Source organism: Loxodonta africana, chromosome 13 (genome assembly GCF_030014295.1).
Source record: "Loxodonta africana isolate mLoxAfr1 chromosome 13, mLoxAfr1.hap2, whole genome shotgun sequence".
Lineage (NCBI taxonomy): Eukaryota > Metazoa > Chordata > Mammalia > Proboscidea > Elephantidae > Loxodonta > Loxodonta africana.
In genome coordinates this window covers 13,345,082-13,367,728 of record NC_087354.1, presented here as the reverse complement: position 1 = coordinate 13,367,728, position 22,647 = coordinate 13,345,082, and the positions used below count along the sequence as shown (strand labels likewise).

General features: G+C 49.0%; 1 protein-coding gene across 1 annotated transcript in view; it reads left to right on the top strand.

Annotated features, from left to right (window-relative positions):
* Positions 1–22,647, top strand: part of ALDH1A3 (aldehyde dehydrogenase 1 family member A3) — a 42,423-nt gene that overhangs the window by 5,291 nt on the left and 14,485 nt on the right. The window contains exons 2-9 of the mRNA XM_064296243.1: positions 114–218; positions 3,416–3,556; positions 8,330–8,459; positions 8,757–8,818; positions 11,625–11,753; positions 13,597–13,710; positions 17,473–17,575; positions 20,499–20,683. Of these exons, the coding sequence (XP_064152313.1) occupies positions 114–218; positions 3,416–3,556; positions 8,330–8,459; positions 8,757–8,818; positions 11,625–11,753; positions 13,597–13,710; positions 17,473–17,575; positions 20,499–20,683 (969 nt within the window). The remainder of the gene's footprint in view (positions 1–113; positions 219–3,415; positions 3,557–8,329; positions 8,460–8,756; positions 8,819–11,624; positions 11,754–13,596; positions 13,711–17,472; positions 17,576–20,498; positions 20,684–22,647) is intronic.

Here is a 22,647-nt window from a genome sequence, read left to right as displayed (position 1 = left end):
GCAGGCAGGAAGTGGGGAAGGGTCAGACAAGACGTTACCTAAGGTTCTTCACATGTTAAAATAATATGATTTTGATTTAAACCTAATGCATTGCAACCTTCTTTCCTGGTTAGATATTTATCAACAACGAATGGCACGAATCCAAGAGTGGAAAAAAGTTTGCCACATATAACCCTTCAACTGTAGAGAAAATATGTGAAGTGGAAGAAGGAGATAAGGTGGGTGCTTTTTATTTTTTATTTTTCTAAGTAATTCAATTACAGACCAGTAAAGGATGAGGAAACGGTTTGGCTCAGCTATCAGACAGAATTGGCCCACACTCAGCCTGGGGCAGGGGCTAGCTGCACTCAGCAGACACATGGCCCAGAATGGGATCAATTACGACGCCTGCTGCAAACCCCAGCCCCTCTCCTCTGATAGATGTTTCTCCATCTATGAGGATGACCTCAGCTACCCTCATCACATGGCTCAAGGAAAGGTTTTTATCAATTATTTGAACCTGGAGGCATTAAAGAATCTTTCCAGAACGCATTTCCGGCTAACGTGTTTCACAAAACTGTAGCATTCTAGCAGGAGATACTTAAAAAATAGGCTTGAAGGAAAAAAAAAAAAAAAGACTCATTGACCAGGTGACGGGAGGTGATAACATCACATAACTGACAGATCTCTTTTCTACCTGAAACTTACATGATCATGTAAAGTAATCCTATTTCGTAGGGCAGGGCATATACTATAATGTAGAAATTAAGAAACTTGTGGGTGTGCTCTTTATAAATTTCAAGGTCAAAGTACATTTGCATATAAGAATTGTTGCAGAGAAGGACACTCAGCCGCTAGAGTGCTCCTTTGACATTCATAGCAAGTGTACTGTTCATGTTGAACTTAGATAGGGTGACTGTCAAATACAGAGTGTAGGCTTGAATTTTATTCCACCAGCGGTACTTTTATCAGAGGTGTGCAACACACGGGTTCCGTGTGTAGGGACCTATGTGCAGTGCCTCATTCTAAGCTCTGTTTACAGAGACATCAGGGCATGCGGGCAGGGGGAGGTGGCATGGTGCTGAGTGGGATTCCAAGCTAGAGATTCCAGGGATGGGGCTGCACAGGTGCAGGAGAGGAGAATGAGGCCCTGGCCCCAGCCGCCTGTTTTCCCTTGGTCTAGGTGACACCCCCTAGAGCACACACAGAGAGGCCACCCCCTCCTCTGCAGCTGCAGCTGGAGGGGTCCTGGCAAAGCTGGCCTCCAGGCCAGAGCCCTGACGAGGAATTCAAGGTCCCAATATCTCCTTTGCCAAAGCTTCTGCTCTCCCCCAAGCAAGCTTTAGAGGAGCTCTGGGGTAGGGTGGGGATAGACGCATTGGAAACTTTTTATTTTTAGTAATTATTATTTGTAAATTACTAAGTCCTGAAAAGTCTGTAATTAAAAAAAAAAAAAAACATTGCCATCATCGAGTTGATTCCGATTCATAGCAACCCTGTAGGACAGAGTAGGACTGCCCCACAGGGTTTCCAAGGAGCGGCTGGTGGATTCGAACTGCCAACCTTTTGGTTAGCAGCCAAGCTATTAACCACTGCACCATCAGGGCTCCAAGTCTCCAATAATAAAATAAATAAACCCATTGCCATTGAGTTGATTCCGACTCACAGCAACACTATAATAGTTATCATTAAAAGGAAAAGAAAGATTGGAGTAGGGTCTTGGGGGAGCCACTCCTGACTGTATGCAATGTCTGCTCCTGCTGGAGATCCAGAGGGGCCTGGAAGATGAGCTAATATTCATGATGGCCCATAAATAAAAATAAGATGAGTGACATTACTCTAAATAGCTCTCACTTCTTTCTTTTTAAGGAGACTCTACTGTAATTCTACTAGTGCAGAAAAGACCCCTGTCTATAAAATGGTGTATAACTTGGGGGGAGGCTGAGGGGAAAAGGGCTAAACAATAGCAGCTGTACTTACCTGTCTGCCAACTTTTCCAACCCGGCCAGCTCTCAGGTCCAGAGAAGGACTTACTCCCCTGTTCCCCCTGTTGGAACACAGTTTTCAGCAGGTATAAAATGTAAAGACAGATATTTCCCACCTATTTTGTGAACTGTGGGATTAGGGATTGTGTGTGTTCAAGTCTTCTAGTAAGTGGAAATCTTTTCCTACTTGGGTCATCCAGAAAAATACTTAAGAGATTTTAGAAGATTTTTATAGATATTTTACAGTATTATAGTATAATATAATACAGGTAGCCCCTGACTAACAACCAGGCTCCCTTCCCACTATTCCGTCGTCAGTCAATTCTGATATTAAGTCTTATCCTCATTTTTTTTAAAGTTTTCATTATTATTGTCTTTTATTATCAGTATCTTTATAAATCTGATCTTTATTTGTCTTTGGGGGTTGGAAACATTACATATAAACTTACGGATATGATGGCGTCAGCAAATTACATACTGCATATTGTACGTAGCATATATAACAAGTGATACGATGTAGAAAAACAACAACAAGAAAGATGGACAGTTGTAAGTGGTCATAAGTGCCATTCGTTGTAACTTGAATACAGCGTAAGTCAGGACTACCTGTTTGATATAATACAATATATAATTATTAAAAAATTAAAATATTTATTTTTTAATAATATACGATATGTAAAAATAACATATTTATAAGAAACACATATTATGTATAAAAATATAATATACATATCATAGGGAGCCCTGATGGAGCAATGGTTAAAGTGCTAGTTTGGCTGCTAATAGAAAGGTCAGTGGCTGGAACCCACCGGTGGCCCAGAAGGAGAAAAGACCTGGCTATCTGCTCCTGTAAAGATTTTTAAAAAACCAAACCCATTGCCTTTGAGTCCATTCCGACTCATAGTGACCCTACAGGACAGGGTAGAAATGTCCCACAGGGTTTCCAGGGAGGAGCTGGTGGATTCAAACTGCCTACCTCTTGGTTAGCAGCTGAATGCTTAGCCACTTCTCCACCAGGGCTCCCCTGTAAAGATTACAGCCTAGGAAACCCTATAGGGCAGTTCTACTCTGTCCTATAGGTCACTAAGAGTCAGAATCGAATCCACGGCACAGAAAACAACATACATATTATATTACGTTATGTATAATTTTGTAAATTATGATATATATTTTTGTATATTACATATATTATACTAAATTATATTTTATATTATAATAAAGGTATTTTACAATATTTTTAAATGCTTTTCTAATCAGAAAAAAGTTACTTCTAGGTCACTGTAGAATTTAACAAGTGGCAGCGGCTCTCCACCCACCTGCCTTCCCCCCTTATTGGGTACCTCCCAGCAGAGGCACAGGCGCTGCTGTCCTCTGTGACTGACCGCACAGACTTTCCAAGCCATGGTTACATTAGAAGGTGACACCCGCTGTCTGTTATTCTGGCCCCGCAGCCCGACGTGGACAAGGCGGTGGAGGCCGCCCAAGCCGCCTTCCAGCGGGGCTCACCATGGCGCCGGATGGATGCCCTGAGCCGGGGCCAGCTGCTGCACCAGCTGGCGGACCTCATGGAGAGGGACCGCACTGTTCTGGCCGTGAGTGCGCGCGCCCACCCCACTCACCCCACCTCACCCCACCGGGGCAGGCCTTGGCCGAGGGCGGGGGAGGGAACTCGGTGGAGGGCACTGGCTTTACGTGGCGGTGGGTCTGTTCGGTTCTTAGGCTGTAGCTCTCTGGCCATATCTTGGTACTACCTGTGCATTTCTGTACTTAACGTTTGTCTTTACGCTAACTCCCTTTTAAACTTAGATTTCACCTCACCAGAAGTGACAGGATTCATGAAATCACAGGTTTAATGTGCTACTTGTTTTTTCCCAATACTCGTTAAAATAAATACCACCACTTAACAGAAAAATTGTCCAGCATCAGCTAGAACAATCCCCGGTATCACCCCTGACCTGGGCAGTGGTAAGTGTGTGCGGCATGGTAGTAAGAGCAGGATAACCTGGTTACAGGAACCCTCAAAATGTGAAAGATCTAGGTTCACATCCCAGCTCTGCCACTTACTTACTCTGCGACTTTGGACAAGTTGCTTAACCTTTCTATGTAAAGTGTCACTAATAAAGGTGTTTAAGTGTTGCGAGACTAATACATTTAAAACCCTTGGGAGATTTAGTAAGCACGAAATAGATGATAGCTATTATTAATAAAATAATAAACCTAAAATGCTATCCTAGGTTCTAACTCCAGCTACATGCCCTCCTGGCTAGTAATTTCTAGGCACCTTAGTTCCTCAGCTGTAAAATAGGGAGATGACTTCAGCCCATCCCACGAGCTTGGGTGGCTTCCACACAATGGGCTGGCAAGGCTTTCATAAGTCGTAAACGTGTTCTTTAATGGGATCTCAGACCTTCCTTGGGTCTTGAGGTGGGTGACCAGAGGTGCCTTGAGGGCCTTTGCAACCTGCTCATCCAGGCCTGGAATCGCTCCTCCTTAAAATTACTCCCAACCTTTTTTTTTTGAGGCCAAGTTCAGAGAGGAAATCTTTTCAGCCTTGGATTTGGAAACCTGGTTCTGTCCTTTCTTGATCTGATGTGAGAACAGGCAATATTGTGACCATCCTGTGAAAGAACGTGGAGAGCAAGGAATCTAAAATTGCTTTTGTTCCGGAATTTATTTCTTAGGGGCCAAGGGTGGCGGTCTGACCTCATCTTGAGGAGCGCTCATGTTCTGCTCTCAGGTGCCTTTCTCTAAGGGTGCATTCGCACAGAAGCCCAAGTGCTCCTTCCTCCTGCCTTTGCCAATCTTGCGTGGAATGCTTGCCCACATCAGGGTGAGGGTAGCACCCGCCCAGAGTAAATGCTGTCTCCACAGAGCCTCTGGCTTCTTCCTGGCACGAAAGCCAGCCTCAACTCTCAAGCTGCCAGACTGGCTTTTTCAAAAACATTTCTGTTTTCACCCGGCATGAGCTCATTCATCTGCAATGTCCGTGTGGACTAATACCAAATGGGAGAGGATGTGCCCTGGGCACCCTCCCACCCTGTCCTCAAGGGTCGGTATCATCTTAGGAAACCGTGCACGAAAAGCCACCTTCCCGCCACTGTGTTCTGAAAGCAGACAAGCTGGAGGACCGCTGGACTCGTCCTAGCACCTCTATCCGCCACCTGGACCTTGTGCGCACAAGAAATCAGACCCAGCTCTCTGCCATGACATGAAAGGGACAAGAGAAGGCTGGCAAATATGGTTTTGAAAGCCCTTGACCACATCACAGGGCAAGGTGCCTCACTCCCCACCTTGATATGGTTTCCTGCGTTTTCATACCGGAAAGTGCCTCTTTGGTCATGTTCTCATGCTGGGCCATGGTTCCCACAGAGTTGGGTATTTGTATCTGTATGAGTGCTTGGGAACAGATGTGGGGGATCGGCAGCCCCGGACCTCTCTCCCTTGCTGAGGCCCCCTGGTCCTACATTTGAGCTCTTAGGCTATTGTTTGGGGCTCCCAAAGAGGAGGCTTCACTGTTTACTCTCTGATGTGAGCCCCATTCTGAGCCCCCATTTTTTTTAAGCCATGGCCATGTAGTGGGCAGGTTTCCACACACTTTTCCTTCATTCTTTAGCATCTGAGGGCTGTGACGTACGCATTTGTCCGCAAGTACATTTTTTTTTTTTTTCTTAAAATGTTGAAGGAAGTAAAGTAGGAGTGGCTGTGGTTTACTTATTATGGTTGAGCCACAGTCACGTTTTCAGAGGTGGCTGCTCCAAACAGTAGCTAACACCTGGTTTCTCAGGTTCAGCCCCATGTACTTCTGCAGTTTTGTTATTTTTTTTAAAAGACTTCCTTTCTAAACGTACTGTGACCTGAGTTTTGCTTAGACAGATTCCATAAGTCCAACCTGGCAAATTCATGCTGTCACTCCAAGAAGCAAATACGCCTGAGTTAATAATAAAAAAATAGCCATTGCTTACATGCGCCCGGCCTGTAGTAGGCACCTAACCTGTAGTATTTAATATCCCACTTCACAGATCAGGACACTGAGGCCCAGAGAACCTCTCTTACCCGGTGAGAGGTGGCGTGTCGGGCCTGGAGGCAGCAGTCAGCTGCACACCCGGCACTCACCCACAGCGCTGCGCCCCAGCCCTCTGCCCCGCTCGCCCTTGTCCCACCCAGAAAAGGGCAGAGAGCAGCTGAGGGAGCCACAGATACACAGGTACTGCCTGGAGTGGCCTAGTCTTGGAGACCATATTGGCTTATTTGCAATTGTTAGCTTTCCCCTGAGAAAACAAAGTTCAAACTTGGAATGTGAATCAATAGGACCCCAAAGTACAGTGTATTGGGTGTCAGATTGGCCTGACCCAGCCCCCAAGTGGTGTCTTCTGGGGGGTGGGTTGTGTCACAGATCCATATCAGCCTGTCACCTTTAGCAGCTCACAGCCCTGTTCCTTGGTGTCTCCAGATGAGGACTGCCAAGCACCTGTCTGCTGCCTAAAGGGAAGATGTAATATTCGGGGTAGCTATTACTGTCTTATTTTTAACACTTACCTAGCACTTCCTGTGGGCAGGCACTATTTTCAGGGCTTCGAGGGTACGGACTCATTTAACCCTTGCAGTAACTCTGTAAGGTAGCCAGTTGCCGCTGAGTCGGCTTTGACTCATGGTGGCCCTGTGTGTGTCAGAGTAGAGCTGTTTCCCGTAAGGTTTTCAATGGCTGGTTTTTCTGCAGTAGATTGCCAAGCTTGTCTTCCGGGACATCTCTGGGTGGGCCCGAACCTCTAACCTTTCGGTTAACAGCCGAGTGTGTTAATCATTTGCACCATTTGGACTCCTGAGGTAGGTACTATTATTATCCCCATTTTACAGATGAGGAGACTGAGGCAGGGGGGAGATTTTTTTTTCATGCAGCCCTCCAGGGGAGATTCAGGGAGCTGCCCAACACCACTTAGCTAAGGTCCATAGAAAGTTGTTGCCTCGTGTTTAGAGAACACTTGTCTAAGACCTGAAGAAAAGATCAAGCAGAGAACCCCAGCACCCAGCGTTGCTGTCCTGGAGCATGTCCAGTTGCAAGTGTGGGGTGACAGCAGCCCACAGGAAGTAATGTGCTAGCCGGAAGTTGAAAGCTGGAAGTTCAAGGGTGACCTTGAACAGGTCACTGGGCTCTGTTAGCCTCGGTTTCCCCACTCTAAAGGGGAATCGTGGTGTCACACTCAGCAGGGAGCACGGGCAAGCGTGAGCTGAGAAGGGTCCCAGTGCACTGTGAATTAAAGCCTTGCCCGCACAGTGGCCTTTCTCCTTTGTAGACCATCCTCCCAGTCCATTGATGCTGCTACAAGAATCCAGCCCTGGGCTATGTGTCAGGGCGGCCACTTCCTGCTGCAAGGGTGACTGGCAGGTTCAGTGCTGGGCACACTGGGGCTGCTTGTCTGAAGACAAAGGGGCCCTCTTAGACCCAGGCTGGATGTGGAAAAGAACCCTGCTATTGACCACCATTATCCAGTCCCTGCCCTGGGTAGTCACCTCCCTCACTCACCATCAGGGAATCTCAGCTCAGTTCCCACACTGCATCCAGCCTTTGCAGCGCAGATGGGGAAGAACACATCTCTGTGCTGTGATGCAGCCCCTGGGGGCTCTGTCACTCTCTCCACGGCCAGCCTGGCAGAGAAGGAAGAGACCCAGCCTTCCTGGGCTCTTTCATGAGAGAGATGATGGTCCTGAGAAGCTGGCCCCGGTGTGGCCACGTCACAGCCAGCTCACCGCTGAGTCTTCCCGGGAGTACGTGAGCCTCCAGGGCCAGGGCACCTCGCTGAGCCAATTCTCCTCCCAACCACGGAAGATCAAACGCTGAAGTGTACTCCTTCCTGTGAGACTTCAAATCAGCCCACATCCGAGCGGTCCCCAGAGGCACGTGTAACCAGAACCCCCACCCTGCCCCTGCCCAGCTCCGGGTGTTTTGAGGTACAAGCGGTCCTTGCCAACCTGGGACGGATCTCATTTAAGTTTTGTCGTCATTAGCTGCTGCGGAGTAGACTATGAGTCACGGCAACCTTACGTGTGACAGAATGAAACATCGCTGGGCTCTGTGTTATGGCCATTGTGACAATCCATCTCATGGAGGGTTTCCCTCTTTTTTGCTGACCCTGTACTTTACCAACAATGATGTCCTTTTATGGATTGGTCTTTCCTGCTGACATAACCAAAGTAAGCGAGCCGAAGTCTTGCCATCCTCACTTCTAAGTTTAGTGTCTTACTTTTTGACAGAGCGATATCCAAGGACTAAGTTCTCTGCCCCTCCCCACCGCACCTTTTACAAGCCGACAGTTAAAAAGAAAAGAAAGTGGTGTCTGAGAGGGTGGTTTGTCCTCTTATTATTGCAGACCCTAGAAACCATGGACACAGGGAAACCATTCCTTCACGCCTTTTTCATCGACCTGGAGGGCTGCATAAAAACCCTCCGGTACTTTGCAGGGTGGGCGGACAAGATACAGGGCAGGACCATCCCCACAGGTAAGCCACAGCAGGACACGGCCTCAATGGGTGGCTCTTCTGGGGCTCTGCCTTCCCCTCACCCCAGGGCACCCTCCCCAACCCCAAAAGGACATGACGCTGGTCTGGTTCTTCTTCTTTCTAATAAGTTTTACTTTTGAATTTGAGTTAAAATCACTTCTTGGTGTCAGGGGCAAGACGTGGAGTTGACACCCTTGTGGGCCTCTTGGTTCCTTTCTTGTCTTTTTACTACATACTTAGGGTTCGTAACCTAGGTTGATGTGAGTGTGCCTTTCTCCCTATTCACCTCTCTTCCAGATGACAACGTGGTGTGCTTCACCAGGCATGAACCCGTAGGCGTGTGCGGGGCCATCACTCCCGTGAGTATGGCAGCTTTTTGAAACATTCTAAATAGATCCCATGCCCCTCCCCCGGGAACTTTGGAACCAATTTCTACTGTGATTCAATTGCGGCCAGCATTAATTGAGTACATTCTCAGTGGCATAGAGCTTGGGGCTTGAGGGATATGGAGCTGACTTAGACCCCATCCCCCATCCCTACTCTCAAGGGGCCAGTTCAGGAGTTGCAATGAATTGGAATTGAGGAAGACAAGGGGACCCCAAGCCTTAGTGGGAAACCATGAAATAATTCCTGATATCATTTAATGGAGCACACAGACCCCTGGGAATAAGGCCCATGTCTGAGTCCAGCTGGATGGGTCAGAAAGGCCAGTGCCCCTAGGGAGATGGTCTCTTAACTGGGTCTTGAAGGGTAAGAAAGGCGTATTCTGCAGGAGAAAGGGTTTTCCAAGCAGCAGGAATGGATGGGGAAGGAGCAGAAGTGCCTGGGTGACTGGGAAGGCATGGCAGGAAAAGGGGCAGGGCCAGAGCTTAGTGGGGAGAAACAAAAAAGAGGGGAGCACCTGTGGCAGAGGGTGTGGCTTGGGCTGCCGAGGGCTGGGACTTTGCCCACTTGGCAGGGGAGCTGTGCAGGTGCCTGGGGAAGGCCGAGATGCTGCCATGTGTTTGGGGCAGGGGATGGTGAGCCAGACACATGAAGAGTGGGCTGGAGAAGAGCTCGAGAAGGTCCTGCCTTGTCTCTTCCAGCTTCTGGTAGCCCTAGGGAGCCCAGGCGTTTCTTGGCATTCATGGCTTTCAAATGTACCTTCACCTGGCATCTGTTTCCCTCCGTGTGACTGTGTCCCTGTGTCTGTTCTCCCCTTTTATAAGCCACCACTCAGAAGGGAGCAGGACCCACCCTGCTTTGGTATGACCTTATTACTTAACTGCTCACAAAAGAGAAGCCGTATTTCCAAATAAGGTCACATTCACCAGTACAGGGGTTAGGACATCAATGTATCTTTTGGGGAACGTAATTCAATCCATAAGAGAGACTCAATGGACATTTGCACGTTTGGGTCTGGGGCTCAAGAAAGTGTAGGGCTGAAAGTACTCACCAACAGTCCAGAGGGGCTCCTATCTGTCAGGTGGGTGAGGCAGTTGGGTGAGTAGGAGGGTTGCCCAGGGAGGGGTGTAGATTACAGAGCGAGAAGTGAAGAGGCACAGGAAACCATCCAGGGTCAGCAGCAGCCCAGTGGAGAACTGAATATATCTCCAGAAAGAGACTCTGGTCCGTGGGGTCAAATCCTACATAGAAAGTAAAAACAAGGACCGAAAAGCACCTCTTGGATTTGCTCACTGAGAGTATTTAGAGGGGGGTTCCAGGTGCAGTGGGAGCCACAGTGCTGGATGGGTGGGTACAGCTCTTTTAAGAAGTCAGGATGAGAAGAAGAGAAGGGAGTTTCTCGAAGAGTGAAAAGCCAAGAGAAGGTTGTATGTTTGCTTATAGGTTGGGAGATGATAGTGTTTATGAGCTAAACAGCTGGAGTTGGGGAAGATGAAGGAACCCCAAACCCTAGTAAGGAACCCTAAAATAATTACCGATATCATATAATGGGGAGTCCCTGGGTGGTACAAGTGGTTAATGTGCTGGGCTACTAATTGAAAGGTTAGAGGTTCGAATCCACCCACAGGCACCTCAGAAGAAAGGCGTGGCAATCTACTTCCAAAAAATCAACCATTAAAAACCCTATGGAGCACAGTTCTAGTCTGACACAATGGGGCCGATGACTGGATGGCAGCTGATCAATTACTGGGTATCACTTAACAGTGCACACGGACCCTTGGGAGCAGGGCTGTCGTCTTCGTTGTCTAGTGGTAGGAACTGCAGGCAGAGCTGGTGGGTGGGGGAGAAACGCACATTGGGGGGGTGCTGCCAGCTGTCCCATGAGGAGACCATCTTTAGTTGGCCCTGTGGGGCTGGGATTGTGTATTACCTTCTCTGTTTGGCCTCCTTGGAGCATAAGGAGACCAACAGATTCTTTTGGGGAGGTTCAGGGACAGTTAGAGTCAAGCGATCTGCTTCTCCTGGAAATTTTGTGGTTCATCCCGTCTCATCCAAGCTGACATTCTAAGCAGCGTGTAGCAGACAGGACCTGAGCATGGCTTGAGTCCTGGCTTTGCCGCCAGCCAGCTTGGACCTTGAGCAAGTAACCTCACCTTTCCGTGCCTCAGCTCCCCCATCTGTAAGTGGGCATGATGATAGTACCACCTCATAAAGGTTTGTAGGGATTAAATGAGCTAATTTTTTTTTTTTTTTGGCAAAGTTCTTAGAACAATGCCTGGCATACAGTGAGCACTGGGTAAGTGTTAGGGCTTGTTCTTTTTAACACCACAGTTTTAGAATTTCAGAATCCTTGCTTCTGTCATTGAGGGACGAGAAAAGCATTTCCTAAAGTGCCTTTCACCAAACACCAGTTCAGGGAGGCGTTAGCATGCATTTTGTAAGGAGAGAAAATGAACCTGTGGCATCCAGGGTTAGGAGACATAGGTCTTGTTCCTGCAGGACTTCTCAGAGCCTTTAATGGGCTCATAGCATTGTAAACCTCCAAGAGGGGAAGGCAGTGTTCATACAGCAGAATCCTCTTTGCAAAGACTACCTATTAACATCTCCTAGCATACAGTTTAGGAAGCGCTGGGCGGGAATACAGCTCTGATCGTTGTGCACTCCTATGTTACCCTTTATACCCTGAGCCTAGACCACGCAAGCCAGTGTCCTCCATGGAGGCGTCGCTGGGCACCTGGGATGGGGCAGGGGTGGGTCCAGGCCCCGTGTGCTCTGTTGCAGTGGAATTTCCCTCTGCTGATGCTGGTGTGGAAGCTCGCGCCCGCCCTCTGCTGTGGGAACACCGTGGTCGTGAAGCCGGCTGAGCAGACTCCCCTCACAGCCCTTTATCTTGGCTCTCTGATCAAAGAGGTAAGACGTCCAAAAAGAAAATACTATGTGTTCTTGATAACCGGTCCACTCCCAGGAACCAGGCCACTGCCACAAGAGAAAGCTGCCCCGTTGAACTGCCCTCTGTGTGGTGGTGCCAGCCTGTTCACGGTTGAGTGGGACGGGAATGGCTCCCGTGTTTTGCTTGGCAGCTGCAGCCTCTTTCTCTTTCCTGTGGTCGCTGAGCTAGAAGAAACTCCATCCCTCCCTGTGATCCTAATGAGAACACTTAATTCTTATTACAGGGTCAAACCTAGGGTTTAAGACCAAATGTTTTGTCTAAAGAATTTGCAGGAGGGTCACCCTAGAGGGAATCATGTATTTGGGAGGTTTTCTGGGCTTTGCATTCGTGGGGTATAAGACGGTCCCTTTTTCTCCTGGGGGCTAAGTGGCTGCAGCAGTGCACGCTCACACCAGTGCCTCTGCCCCAGGGTTCTCTGCTCGCAGGCAACTGTCTTCTCCCCAGGGGCAGCTACAGCTGGGGAAACAAGCTGCCAAAAGGGACACTTCCTCCCAGACACAATGGGCAATGTACTTCAGTCATTCTCTCTCCAGCTTGTATGTGGCAAAGATTTAGAAAAAGAGATAGAACAAAAAGAGAGATGGGAGAAAAGATATATTCATTTCACATCTGTTCTGGGCTGGTACGAGTGGGGGCACACCTTTTAGCCCTTTCTTGCTTAGCTGCAAGATGGGAACAGCCAACCAATGACCAGTTTCCTTTTACTAGTAGGACATGATTAATTCGCATTGATTTAACCCACAACTTCTAAAATCACCATTGCTAAAAATACAGTGGCTAGAAAAACCAAACACTCAAGCACCGTGTCCTAAAAGCTTGACTTTCTAAAAGAATGTGTTTAAGTACGTCACTGGAAATGGGAGGAAGAGCACACCCCCACAAATGAAGCTTGTTCATTTTGTGGTGTACTCCGTTAATAAAGAGTCCTCGTACGTGCAGGGCTCCAGGCCAGGAATGTGAAAACCAAAGAAGTAGCACTGCCTATTTTCTGGAAAAAGTGTCTGGGTGGTACAAACAGTTAACACGCTCGGCTGCTAAATGAAAGGTTGGAGGTTCAAATCCACCCAGAGTGCCTCAGAAGAAAGGCCTGGGGATCTACTTTTGAAAAATCAACAACCGAAATCCCTATGGAGCAGTTTGTTCTGACACACGGGGGATCGCTATGATTTGGAGTTGACTCCACAGGAACCGGTACTGGTATCTTCAAGAAGGGGCAGTTCTGGGGTGTTACAGGTTGAACGAGTGAAGAATTTTGGGGGGGTAATGTCTTTTTTTTAATGTCTCGTGGCCACTTGGAAAAATCAATGGGTCCTGTTAAAAAATAGAAATGGGAGCTTGGGAAGGATATATTTCAATGCCTTTTAGTGTTGGGGGCTGTGTCCAAAGGTTCTTCCTGCCGCCCCCGCAATGATGCTGTGCTGCGGGAGGGGTGCCGCCATCTTGTGACCTCACTGCATGCCTGCTCACAGACACTTCTGGGGTTGGAAGCACTGCCTGGCAGAAGGGCGTGTGCCTCCCCCTGGTTCAGCCTGCACACGGGGGTGGGAGGAGGGAGAGCAGGAGACAAGCCCTTCAGGAGGACTGAACCAGGACAGCCCCAGGGCGCCTGACCCAAGCAGACTCAGGGTCCACTGCTGACCTGTGTCTGGGTCATGAGGTGGGCGTGTTGCCCAGGCTCAGATGTCCTGGGGGGATGCTGCTGTGCTCGGTGACATCTGAGGCCAGGGTCTCTCCGCCCACACACAGCCTGTGGCCGCCTTGGTCTGTCCCTTTCCTCTGACCACCATCTTTATTTCTCCCCAGGTTGGGTTCCCTCCAGGTGTGGTGAACATCGTGACAGGGTTTGGGCCCACAGTGGGAGCTGCCATCTCTTCTCACCCTCAGATCGACAAGATAGCCTTTACTGGGTCCACAGAGGTAACCCTTCTCACAGGCTGCTGACAAAAGTGACAGTCACTAGATGGAGACTCATGAACCTGTCCTTTGAGAGGCTAAAATAAGATTTTTTTTCTTCTGAATTGGACCACTTTTTAGCACATAATAACCAGTAAAAAAAGTCATTGGTCCAGTTTTCAAACCAAATAAATATCTAAATAAATAGAACTCAGAAGCTTTAGAAGAAAAGATTGATAGATAAAATAAAAATGTAAGACATCCTATGGCAAGCAACATCATAGTCAAGGTTAAAAGTTAAGTAACAAGCAGGGAGAGGAGCAGGGGTAATGTCTGCCACTCTCCAAAGGTATAATAGTCATCATATTTAAAGCACTCCTACAAATCAATGAAAAAACAGCAAACTCAATGGTGGTGGGAAAATGGGCGACTCCAAGAGAAACACTGAATGACCAGTAAGCTTAACCTAGTTCACTGGTAATCAGGGAAATGCGAATTCAAATGGAAATCAGACCTCTCTGCTTTTGTCTGTTAGATTGGCGAGGACTGAAATCTGGTGTTGTTGAGAATATGGGGAAACAGGCACTGGCTTACATTGCTCCTAAAATGGAAGGCAACTTGGCCATTCCGATCAAAGACGGCAAAACTTGACTCAGAATTCCATTCTGAAGAAACTACTTACGGAAATAATCCCACGAGCACTTACCTGTACCTGTTGCCCTCAAGTCGATCCCAACCATAGCAACCCTACAGGACAGAGTAGAACCGCCCTGTAGGGTTTACAAGGAGCGCCTGGTAGATTCGAACTGCCGACGTTTTGGTTAGCAGCCATAGCTCTTAACCGCTACACCACCAGGGTTTCCCTGAGCATTTAAGGACATATTTTCAAGTATGTTAGCTCCATTCTGTGAAACATTTTTCAGCCATTGCAATAAGGGGTGTGTGGAATTCCAGCGAGGAAAGCTGTCCATGACCTATTGTTCAAGCACCAAAAAGTAAACTGAAGGAAAGCCTGTATAATAAGATTCCATTAGAAAAAGTGTGTGTGTGTGTGTGTGTGTGTGTGTGTAAATTGACTAGAAGGATTCCTAAGAAATATTACCCTGGCTTCTCTAGCCACCTCTGGGCCTGGTCCTGGGGCAGGGTGAGAAGATGAGAGGAGACAGACTTTTCACCCTTAAATTCACACACAGCTGTAAGCGGAATTATTTTTAATGAGAATGTACTTGTTGTGCACCTAAAAAAGAAAAGAACAGATCCCCTGATGCAGTCAGTGTACCCCAATTCCTTGCCAGCTTAGTCCATCCAGGAGACTGCACCCCTTCCGTAGCCCTGAGAGACCAGTGCCGCTGCTGCCCTGATCTGACAAGCCAGGCTGGGTGTCTTGGGGAATCAGAATCGGGTTCCCAACATACAGCCAGGGCATCACAAGTACGGGCATTAAAGTAGCAATGAGAAAATCAAACCACAATGAGATACCACTTCACGCCCAATACACGACTATTATCAGAAAAATGGAAAATAACCAGTGTTGGTGAGGATGTGGAGAAAATGGAAACCCTGTGCATTGCTGCTGGGATTGTAACATGGTGCAGCCACTGTGGACAGCAGCTCGACAGTTCCTCAAAAAGTTAAACATTGGAATTACCACATGACCCAGCCATTCTGCTTCCTAGGTATATACCCAGGGACACGACAGCAAGGGATCAGACAGATACAGGCACACGCGTGTTCACTGCAGCACTATTCACAGTAGCCAATGGGTAGAAACAACCCAATGTCCACCAACAGACGAATGGACGAACAAAATGCCCTATATTCGTACAATGGAACGTTGCTCGGCCATCAAGAGAAACAAAGCCCCGATACATGCTGCAACATGGATGAGCCTAGAAAACGTTATGCTGAGTGAAATAACTAGGACACGAAAGGACAAATATCGTGTGAGCCCACTTATATGAAACATCTGGAACAGGCAGATGCATAGAGACAGAGGTTTATTAGTGGACGCCAAGCGATTGGGGAGAGTAAGGACTTCTTGCTCAATGGGTACCGCGTTTCTGTTTGGCTGATGAAAGATTTTTAGAAACAAACCGTGAGGATGGTTGCACAGCATTGTGGATGTGAATAACGCTCCCAAGTCATATGCTTAAAAATGGTTAAAGTGGCAAACTTTTTGTTACATATATTTTACCAGAATAATATTTTTCCAAAGACAGCTGGTGTTGCTCAGCACACTGAACCGGTTAGCAGCTCCGCATCTAGCCCCAAAGATAGAGGCCAGGAGAAGCAAGGCAGGGCTCCTGCCCTCCAGCTGCTTCTGAGGCTGTGTCTGTCCTCTGGCCCAGCGTCCAATGGCCTCTCCCCTCCCTTACCACGCTTCTCTGCAGAGGCTCCCTAAGCCTCTGGGTGACTCTAGGGCTGCCCATGGATCCAGCCAGGTGGTAGCGCCCTTGGCAGCCAATGTCGTGGGTAAGAATGTGGCTTCTGTGTCACCAGGGATCTGTCCACTCGGCCAGCATCCGGGATGTTTTTCTACAGCTCTAAGCCCCTCAGCACCATCAGTAAACCTTGAGCCTGTGGCCATCTTGTTTGGCTTTTGTTGTTCTCCATGGAGGCAAACGTTGTCACTGTCTATTCCAGACTCACTCAGGCCATCACCCATGGGCTTGTTGATCTTTAAAACGCACTCGCACCTTACCAACTAGTTGCCATCGAGCGGATTCCAACTCATGGTGACGCCACATGTCAGAGTAGAACTGTGAGCCATAGGGTTTTCAATGGCTGGTTTTTCAGAAGTAGATCCCCAGGCCTTTCTCCTGAGGCATCCCTGGGTAGACTCGAACCTCTAACCTTTTGGTTAGCTGCTGAGCGTGTAAACAGTTTGCACCACCCAGGGACTCCAGACTCACACCTTAGTGCTGCAGAAATGGCTCCTGACTTGGAATAGCCCGGCCCTGCCTCTTTTTGCAGGGTGTCTGGCCCTAGCCTACGTGTCCACATCTGTAGAACAAGAGAATTTGAGGGGGCCATTTGCGAGACCCTTTTTAGCTCTGGAGTTCCTGGCTCCTGGTTTTACTTTTTGCCCAAGGTTGATCAGAGTGACATCTGGGCCAGCCCTACCACCTAGTGCTGCTTCTGGAGCTAGGAGAGGCCCCTTCAGGTACCTTCCAGAGGCTGAGCACTGCCGTTTGGTGAGCAGTTCTGTTACTTCACTGGGGCCCAATCCTCTCTCCCCCTTTTGTCTTTTCAGAGAATTGGTTCTTTCTTATAACACTTAGAAGTTCCCTTAGATTGCACTAAAGAGCACACAGGCAGGCCCACTTCCCCACTGGACCACCGGAATCTCCCTGTTAGAATTTCAGATGTCACTGGCCAGAGGTGGAAGAGCTGCCCCTTGGTGTCCTCGAACCCTGTAGGGACAGGTGGCTAGGACAGGTGATCCTGGACTCAGGAGCTCTTGGGGCAAAGGCTGGCAGCAGCAGGGGCCGCTCTGCCACAAGCCAGCTGTGTGGCCTGGGGTGAATCAACTGGCCTTCCATGGCTCCCATCCCACACCTGTAAGTGGATCAGACGGAACCAAGGATTCCAGGGAACAGAGTTCTGACCTGTGAGCAGATATGGGGAGAGGCCTGGGGAGTGGAGGCACAGCATGGGGTCCTGGGAGCTTGGGAGGGGACGGAGTGGCCCTGGACACATGGCTCTGCCAGCTTGTCCAGAACATGCACTGATGAAAACGCTTGGGCCAAGTTCAAGGTATAAACTTGCCTGTTTTTTATCCTGAAGGTTGGAAAGCTAGTTAAAGAAGCCGCCTCCCGAAGCAATCTGAAGAGGGTGACGCTGGAGCTTGGGGGCAAAAACCCATGTATCGTGTGTGCGGATGCCGACCGTAAGTCCCCCGTTCTGAGCTCTGCTGGGCCTCGGGGGTCCGTAAACCTCTTCCTGTCCCTGTGTGTCTCTCAGTGGCCTGGATTTGGGACCACTTGAGAGACACACACACTGTGAATGCTTTTTCCACCTGAGGTCATCCTGTCTGCATCACCCAGCCACAAATAGGCAGATGGAGATCAAAATGCCAGCTTTAGGGCTGATAAAAAGCTGCCCTGGAGGAGGACTTAGGTGGCAGCCAGAGGGCTGTCTGTTTCTGCCCCTCACAATTAAGTTCACCTTCCCCAGCCCAGTGGAGCTGGGGCCACAAGTGGCAGGTCCAGTTTCTTCTCCGGAGTCTCCTGGGGGCTGGGGAGGCTGGTGGGAGTACGGCAGTGGGGAGAAGGGCAGGTGCTTTGTGCTAATGAGCATTAATTATTCTGTCTCCCAAGCCAGTAATGTCCTATGGTGTAGTTCTCAGGTGCTCCAAACAATTGAGGTGTTTCTTCCTTCTTTGCTTCCAAAACCGGTTAGCACAACGATGCCGACTGGCGGCCACCTGTGTGTGTCCGAGTAGCACTGTGCTCTGTGGGGTTTTAAATTGCTGATTTTTTGGAGGCAGGTCACCAGGCCTCTCTTCTGAGTAACTCTGGACTGACTCGAACCTCCTACCTTTCGGTTAGCAGCCAAGAGTGTTAGCTATTTGCACTGCCTCCTTTGTGGCTGGCCTGCCAAATCAGAGGTTGGCAGTAAAAATACCCCTTGGTCTGGGGTACTAGCCTCTCCTCCCACCAAAAGTAGCCCTGTCTGGCAACTTGAGGGCAGCTGGTGTCTTGGTAAAACAGCATGACACAATATTAAAATATATGCTATCGTTGGCTGCTATGTCCAGAAGAAGGAAGAAGGGGCCGCACTGAGAGTTCATTCTTTTGCTGGCAGGGTCAACTATCCAGAGGTGTGACCTCCAGAGTACAAAAGTACCTTTGCCTTAAAGAGTAGCTCCCCTACCTGCCTACTTATGCCAGAAATTCCTTTCATTGAGAATAAAGCTTCCCATTCCACACTCAGATACGGTTGAAATTGCAAATATCACGGAGAAAATTCTCACTAAAGTGTAAATGACTGATATCAGTTCCTTGCCTTGGAGCTGGCTTTCAGTGAGACAGTGTACTGAAAGAGAAAACAAGCTCCAGAGCAGGAAGACAGGGTAGGAAAGCTGGGAGTGAGAATGGACTGCCCATTCCTTGCCTGAGTTAGTGCTCCCTTGTGGAAGCATCGTTAGTGTTGCTAATGGTTTCTGGAGCCACGTGGAGCAGTTCTGGGTATCCCCCACTGTCACCCACATTTGGAATCAGGAGCCAGGACCCCCGTTTTGTGTTCTTGTGCCACCACATCTGCGTGCCACATCTGCCCCTCAGGTCATCATTTCTCCCAGTAAGGAGGACTGCAGCTCAAACACAGGGCTTCTGTTGGGGCTGGTTTCACCAGGAGCCATAAAAACGCTCTGGAGCTATCCTACTCCTGATTTGGGCAGTGCCAGTGCACAAAATTAAATCCTGACGTAAGTGGCATCCCAGGCATGATATCAACTGCAGCACCACCGTTCGCTCCACTGCCGCTGCCGCACTGCCCCTGGCAGCCTGCAGGGAATCAGTTAGTTCTCCTGGAGGAGGGGCAATTTAAGTTGGCACTGGGCTGCAGAGAGCTTGGGGAGGTGCAGGAGCGGCAAGAGCCTGATGGTGCTCTCCCAGCATCTTACACACACCTTGCCCTGGGGGCTCTTGCCTTTGCTCCCTGCAAACAGAAGCTTCATTTCTCCAGCAAGCAGTGGTGGGGGGCGGTGGGTGGAGGAGTGAAGGAGGGCTGGAAAACTAGCCGTTGATTGAACACTGGAAGGCCCTGTTTAAATATAAGTGGCGTCCAGTTACCATTCTTACCGATATCCTCACAGATCTTACTTAATAAGCACCCTTCTATCTTGGTTTTTGTAACTGGTTTTAATTAAATGTCTGCTCTACAATTCATATTCAGCTCTTCTCAGCCATAATAAGTGCTTTTATTTTTTTTAATCCTTCTAAGTCATGCATGGAGCCCTGGTGGCATAGTGGTTAAGAACTTAGTTGCTAACCAAAAGGTTGGCACTTTGAGTCCACCAGTTCTCCTTGGAAACCCTACAGGGCAGTTCTACTCTGTCCTTAGGGTCACTATGAGTCAGAGTTGACTCGACAGCAATGGGTGGGTACATGTTGTTATGTTATTCAATAAGACCTTTCTTTCACTCAAGGTGGGAAATTCTGGGCTCCTTCAAAAGTTCTGTCCAATTGGCCTACGTCTATACTTGCAAAGTTTGTTCAAGAGAACCTTTTTGTTGTTAGTTGGTCCCAACTCATGGTGAGCCCATGCACAACAGGATTGGATCCCTGTGATCCATAGGGCTTTCACCGGCTGGCTTTTTGGAAGCAGATCACCAGGACTTTCGTCCTGGTTTGTCTTAGTCTGGAATCTGCTAAAACTTGTTCAGCATCATAGCCGCACACAAACTTCCACTGACAGATGGGTAGTGGCTGCACACAAGGTGCCTTGGCCAGGACTCGAACCCAGGTCTCCCGCAAGGAAGGCTGGAATTCTACCACTGAAGCACCACTGCACTAGTCCTCCAGAAAAGGGGGTGGGGGCCTCCATGGGCAAGTGACAATGGGGAATGCTACAACTCTGTGTGCTCATTAGCACATTAAAGGTACTGACAAGTCCTGCAGTCAAGGATATAACCCCAAACCTGGTTGACCTGAAAAGCCTTTTTCCATCCTCTCTGTTTGTGAAATACTGAGAACAAAATTAACTTCTGAAATGTGCCCATTTGGGGGCTACCTTTCTTTCATGGGCACTTAGAGTTGCAGCTGCCACCTGCCCTGCTTTCCTGACTCACCTGCTTCCTCCACCTGCAGTGGACTTGGCCGTGGAGTGCGCCCATCAGGGCGTGTTCTTTAACCAGGGCCAGTGCTGCACAGCGGCCTCCAGGGTCTTCGTGGAGGAGCAGATCTACGCCGAGTTCGTCCGGCGCAGCGTGGAGTACACCAAGAAGCGGCCCGTCGGAGACCCCTTTGATGCCAGAACCGAACAGGGGCCCCAGGTAACCAACTGATGGGTCTAACCCCAAGATGCCTGGTTGGGGGCTGGTGTGCTGTGATTCCATGGCCCCTCGAAGGGAAGGGGAGCTGACTTACCCTGCTAGTGAGGTTTGGTTTAGACGCCCATCAAGAGTGCAGTCCTTTGGGTCTCTGCAGTGTCAATGAAATGGGGCTAGGCTCACAGAGTCGCTCAGCTCTCTGCAGCAGGTGTGCAGAGCACAGGAGCTCAGGAGGAGGGCGCCCCTAGTTCACAGTGCTATCTGCCTTCACCTTCCTGCCCTCTCACCTTCTTCTTCTGGCCCACCCCCAACCTCAGGAGAGAGCCTTGGGCAGAGCCTACCTGGACGGCCTCCCTAAAGAAGGGTGGTAGAACCCTCCTTAGCCAGGAAGGGAAGGCCTAGGCTTGTGGTCCACCAGTCCCACTGGGCTGAAAAGTCACAGAGTACAGATCAAGTCTCCCGGACCCCACGTGCCTTATAGGAGCAGGTGACCCTGAAACCAAAGGGCCCTGGATGTAGGTCGGGGAGGCATCTCTGGGCAGTAGGAACACGTCTCCGGAGGCCTGGTCTGGCGAGCCAAGGGCGGAAGGAAAATGATCATAACCACCAGGCTTAATCACCTCTTTAAAAGGGCACATCCTGTATCACTTTCTTGCTAATTATGAAGTGAAGCAGATGGATAAATATTTAAAAGAGGGCAGCCTGACCATCCCATGCATTATTGAAATGGAGTGTGACAGCAACCCACTGTGCTTTTAGCCAAAGTTCTGCCCAGCCGTGGAGTTCCAAGTTAACATGTCTGTGAATCCTTGGGGAGAGCTTGCCTCTTGCCCACTTTCTCTGTTTGCATGGGAAGCCGTGGCTCTAGGTGCACAGTTGGCTCTGTGAGTTTATGAAGCCCCCCAAAATCTTCCTAAGCCTCAGTTTCCTCATCTGGAAATTGGGAATAATACGTGAATATTATGGGAATTTCATGGCACTTGGTAGATACTCAATAACCCAAAAACCTACTGCGGTCGAGTTCGATTCCGACTTATAGTGACCCTGTAGGACAGAGTGGAACTACCCCATAGGGTTTCCAAGGAGCAGCTGGTGGATTCGAACTGCTGACCCCTTGGTTAGCAGCCAAACTCTTAACCACTATGCCACCAGGGTTTCCAGACCCTCAGTACAGGGTAGCTTTTATTTTTAAAAGGGGAGCATATAAATGACCGAGGCTCCCCGGTCTAGGTAGTAAAGAATGACTGTGTGTGACTTCAGGTCCTGTCCATCAGGACTTGCTTAACTGTCTTGTGGGGATGCTGGGGCTGGTGGAGAGTTGAGGACCACGTGGAAGAGGGGTGCTTTCCTGGCAGCACTGCCAGTCCTTCCCCAGCCCCCATGCCCTGTGTCTCTGGTGCCACGTGGCCCTGTGGAGGAACACTGCCGCTGTGGCCGACATTCCTCACCCCAGTCACTGCCTGCCTGGCCTCCACTCCAAACCCAACGGCGGTGGTTGACTTTCAGATCCAAACGCAAACACGACCACAAGTCGTTATCGAATCCACTATGATTTTGAGAATTCAGAATCGGTAGGAAATACGTGAGACTATCCGTGTACTTAGGAAACCCTCTTTCTACATCATTATTTGCAAACCTCTTTCCAAAGCTCTAGTGTTGAGTTTTGAAGCCAGATACAACAGTGTCTTCCCAAGGAGCAGAGCCAAGCAGAACGGGTGTTGATTTCATCAGGACTTTTGATGCTGCTCCTGAAAGTCCTCATGAAAGCTCACTTAAGCTGTCTAACCTCAGAATATTATTTTAGGACACTGTCGGACTTCTTCCCCTCCAAAGTGCTTTTTCATCCACAGTAATAAGATTTTGCTCTGGGAGGCCTTACAGCTGTCTAAATAGCCCTGTCTGTTTCATGCCTGTAAAATAGCTAGCTGACCTAGATCCGTGTCCACTGGAGGCAAGCTACTCTCCTG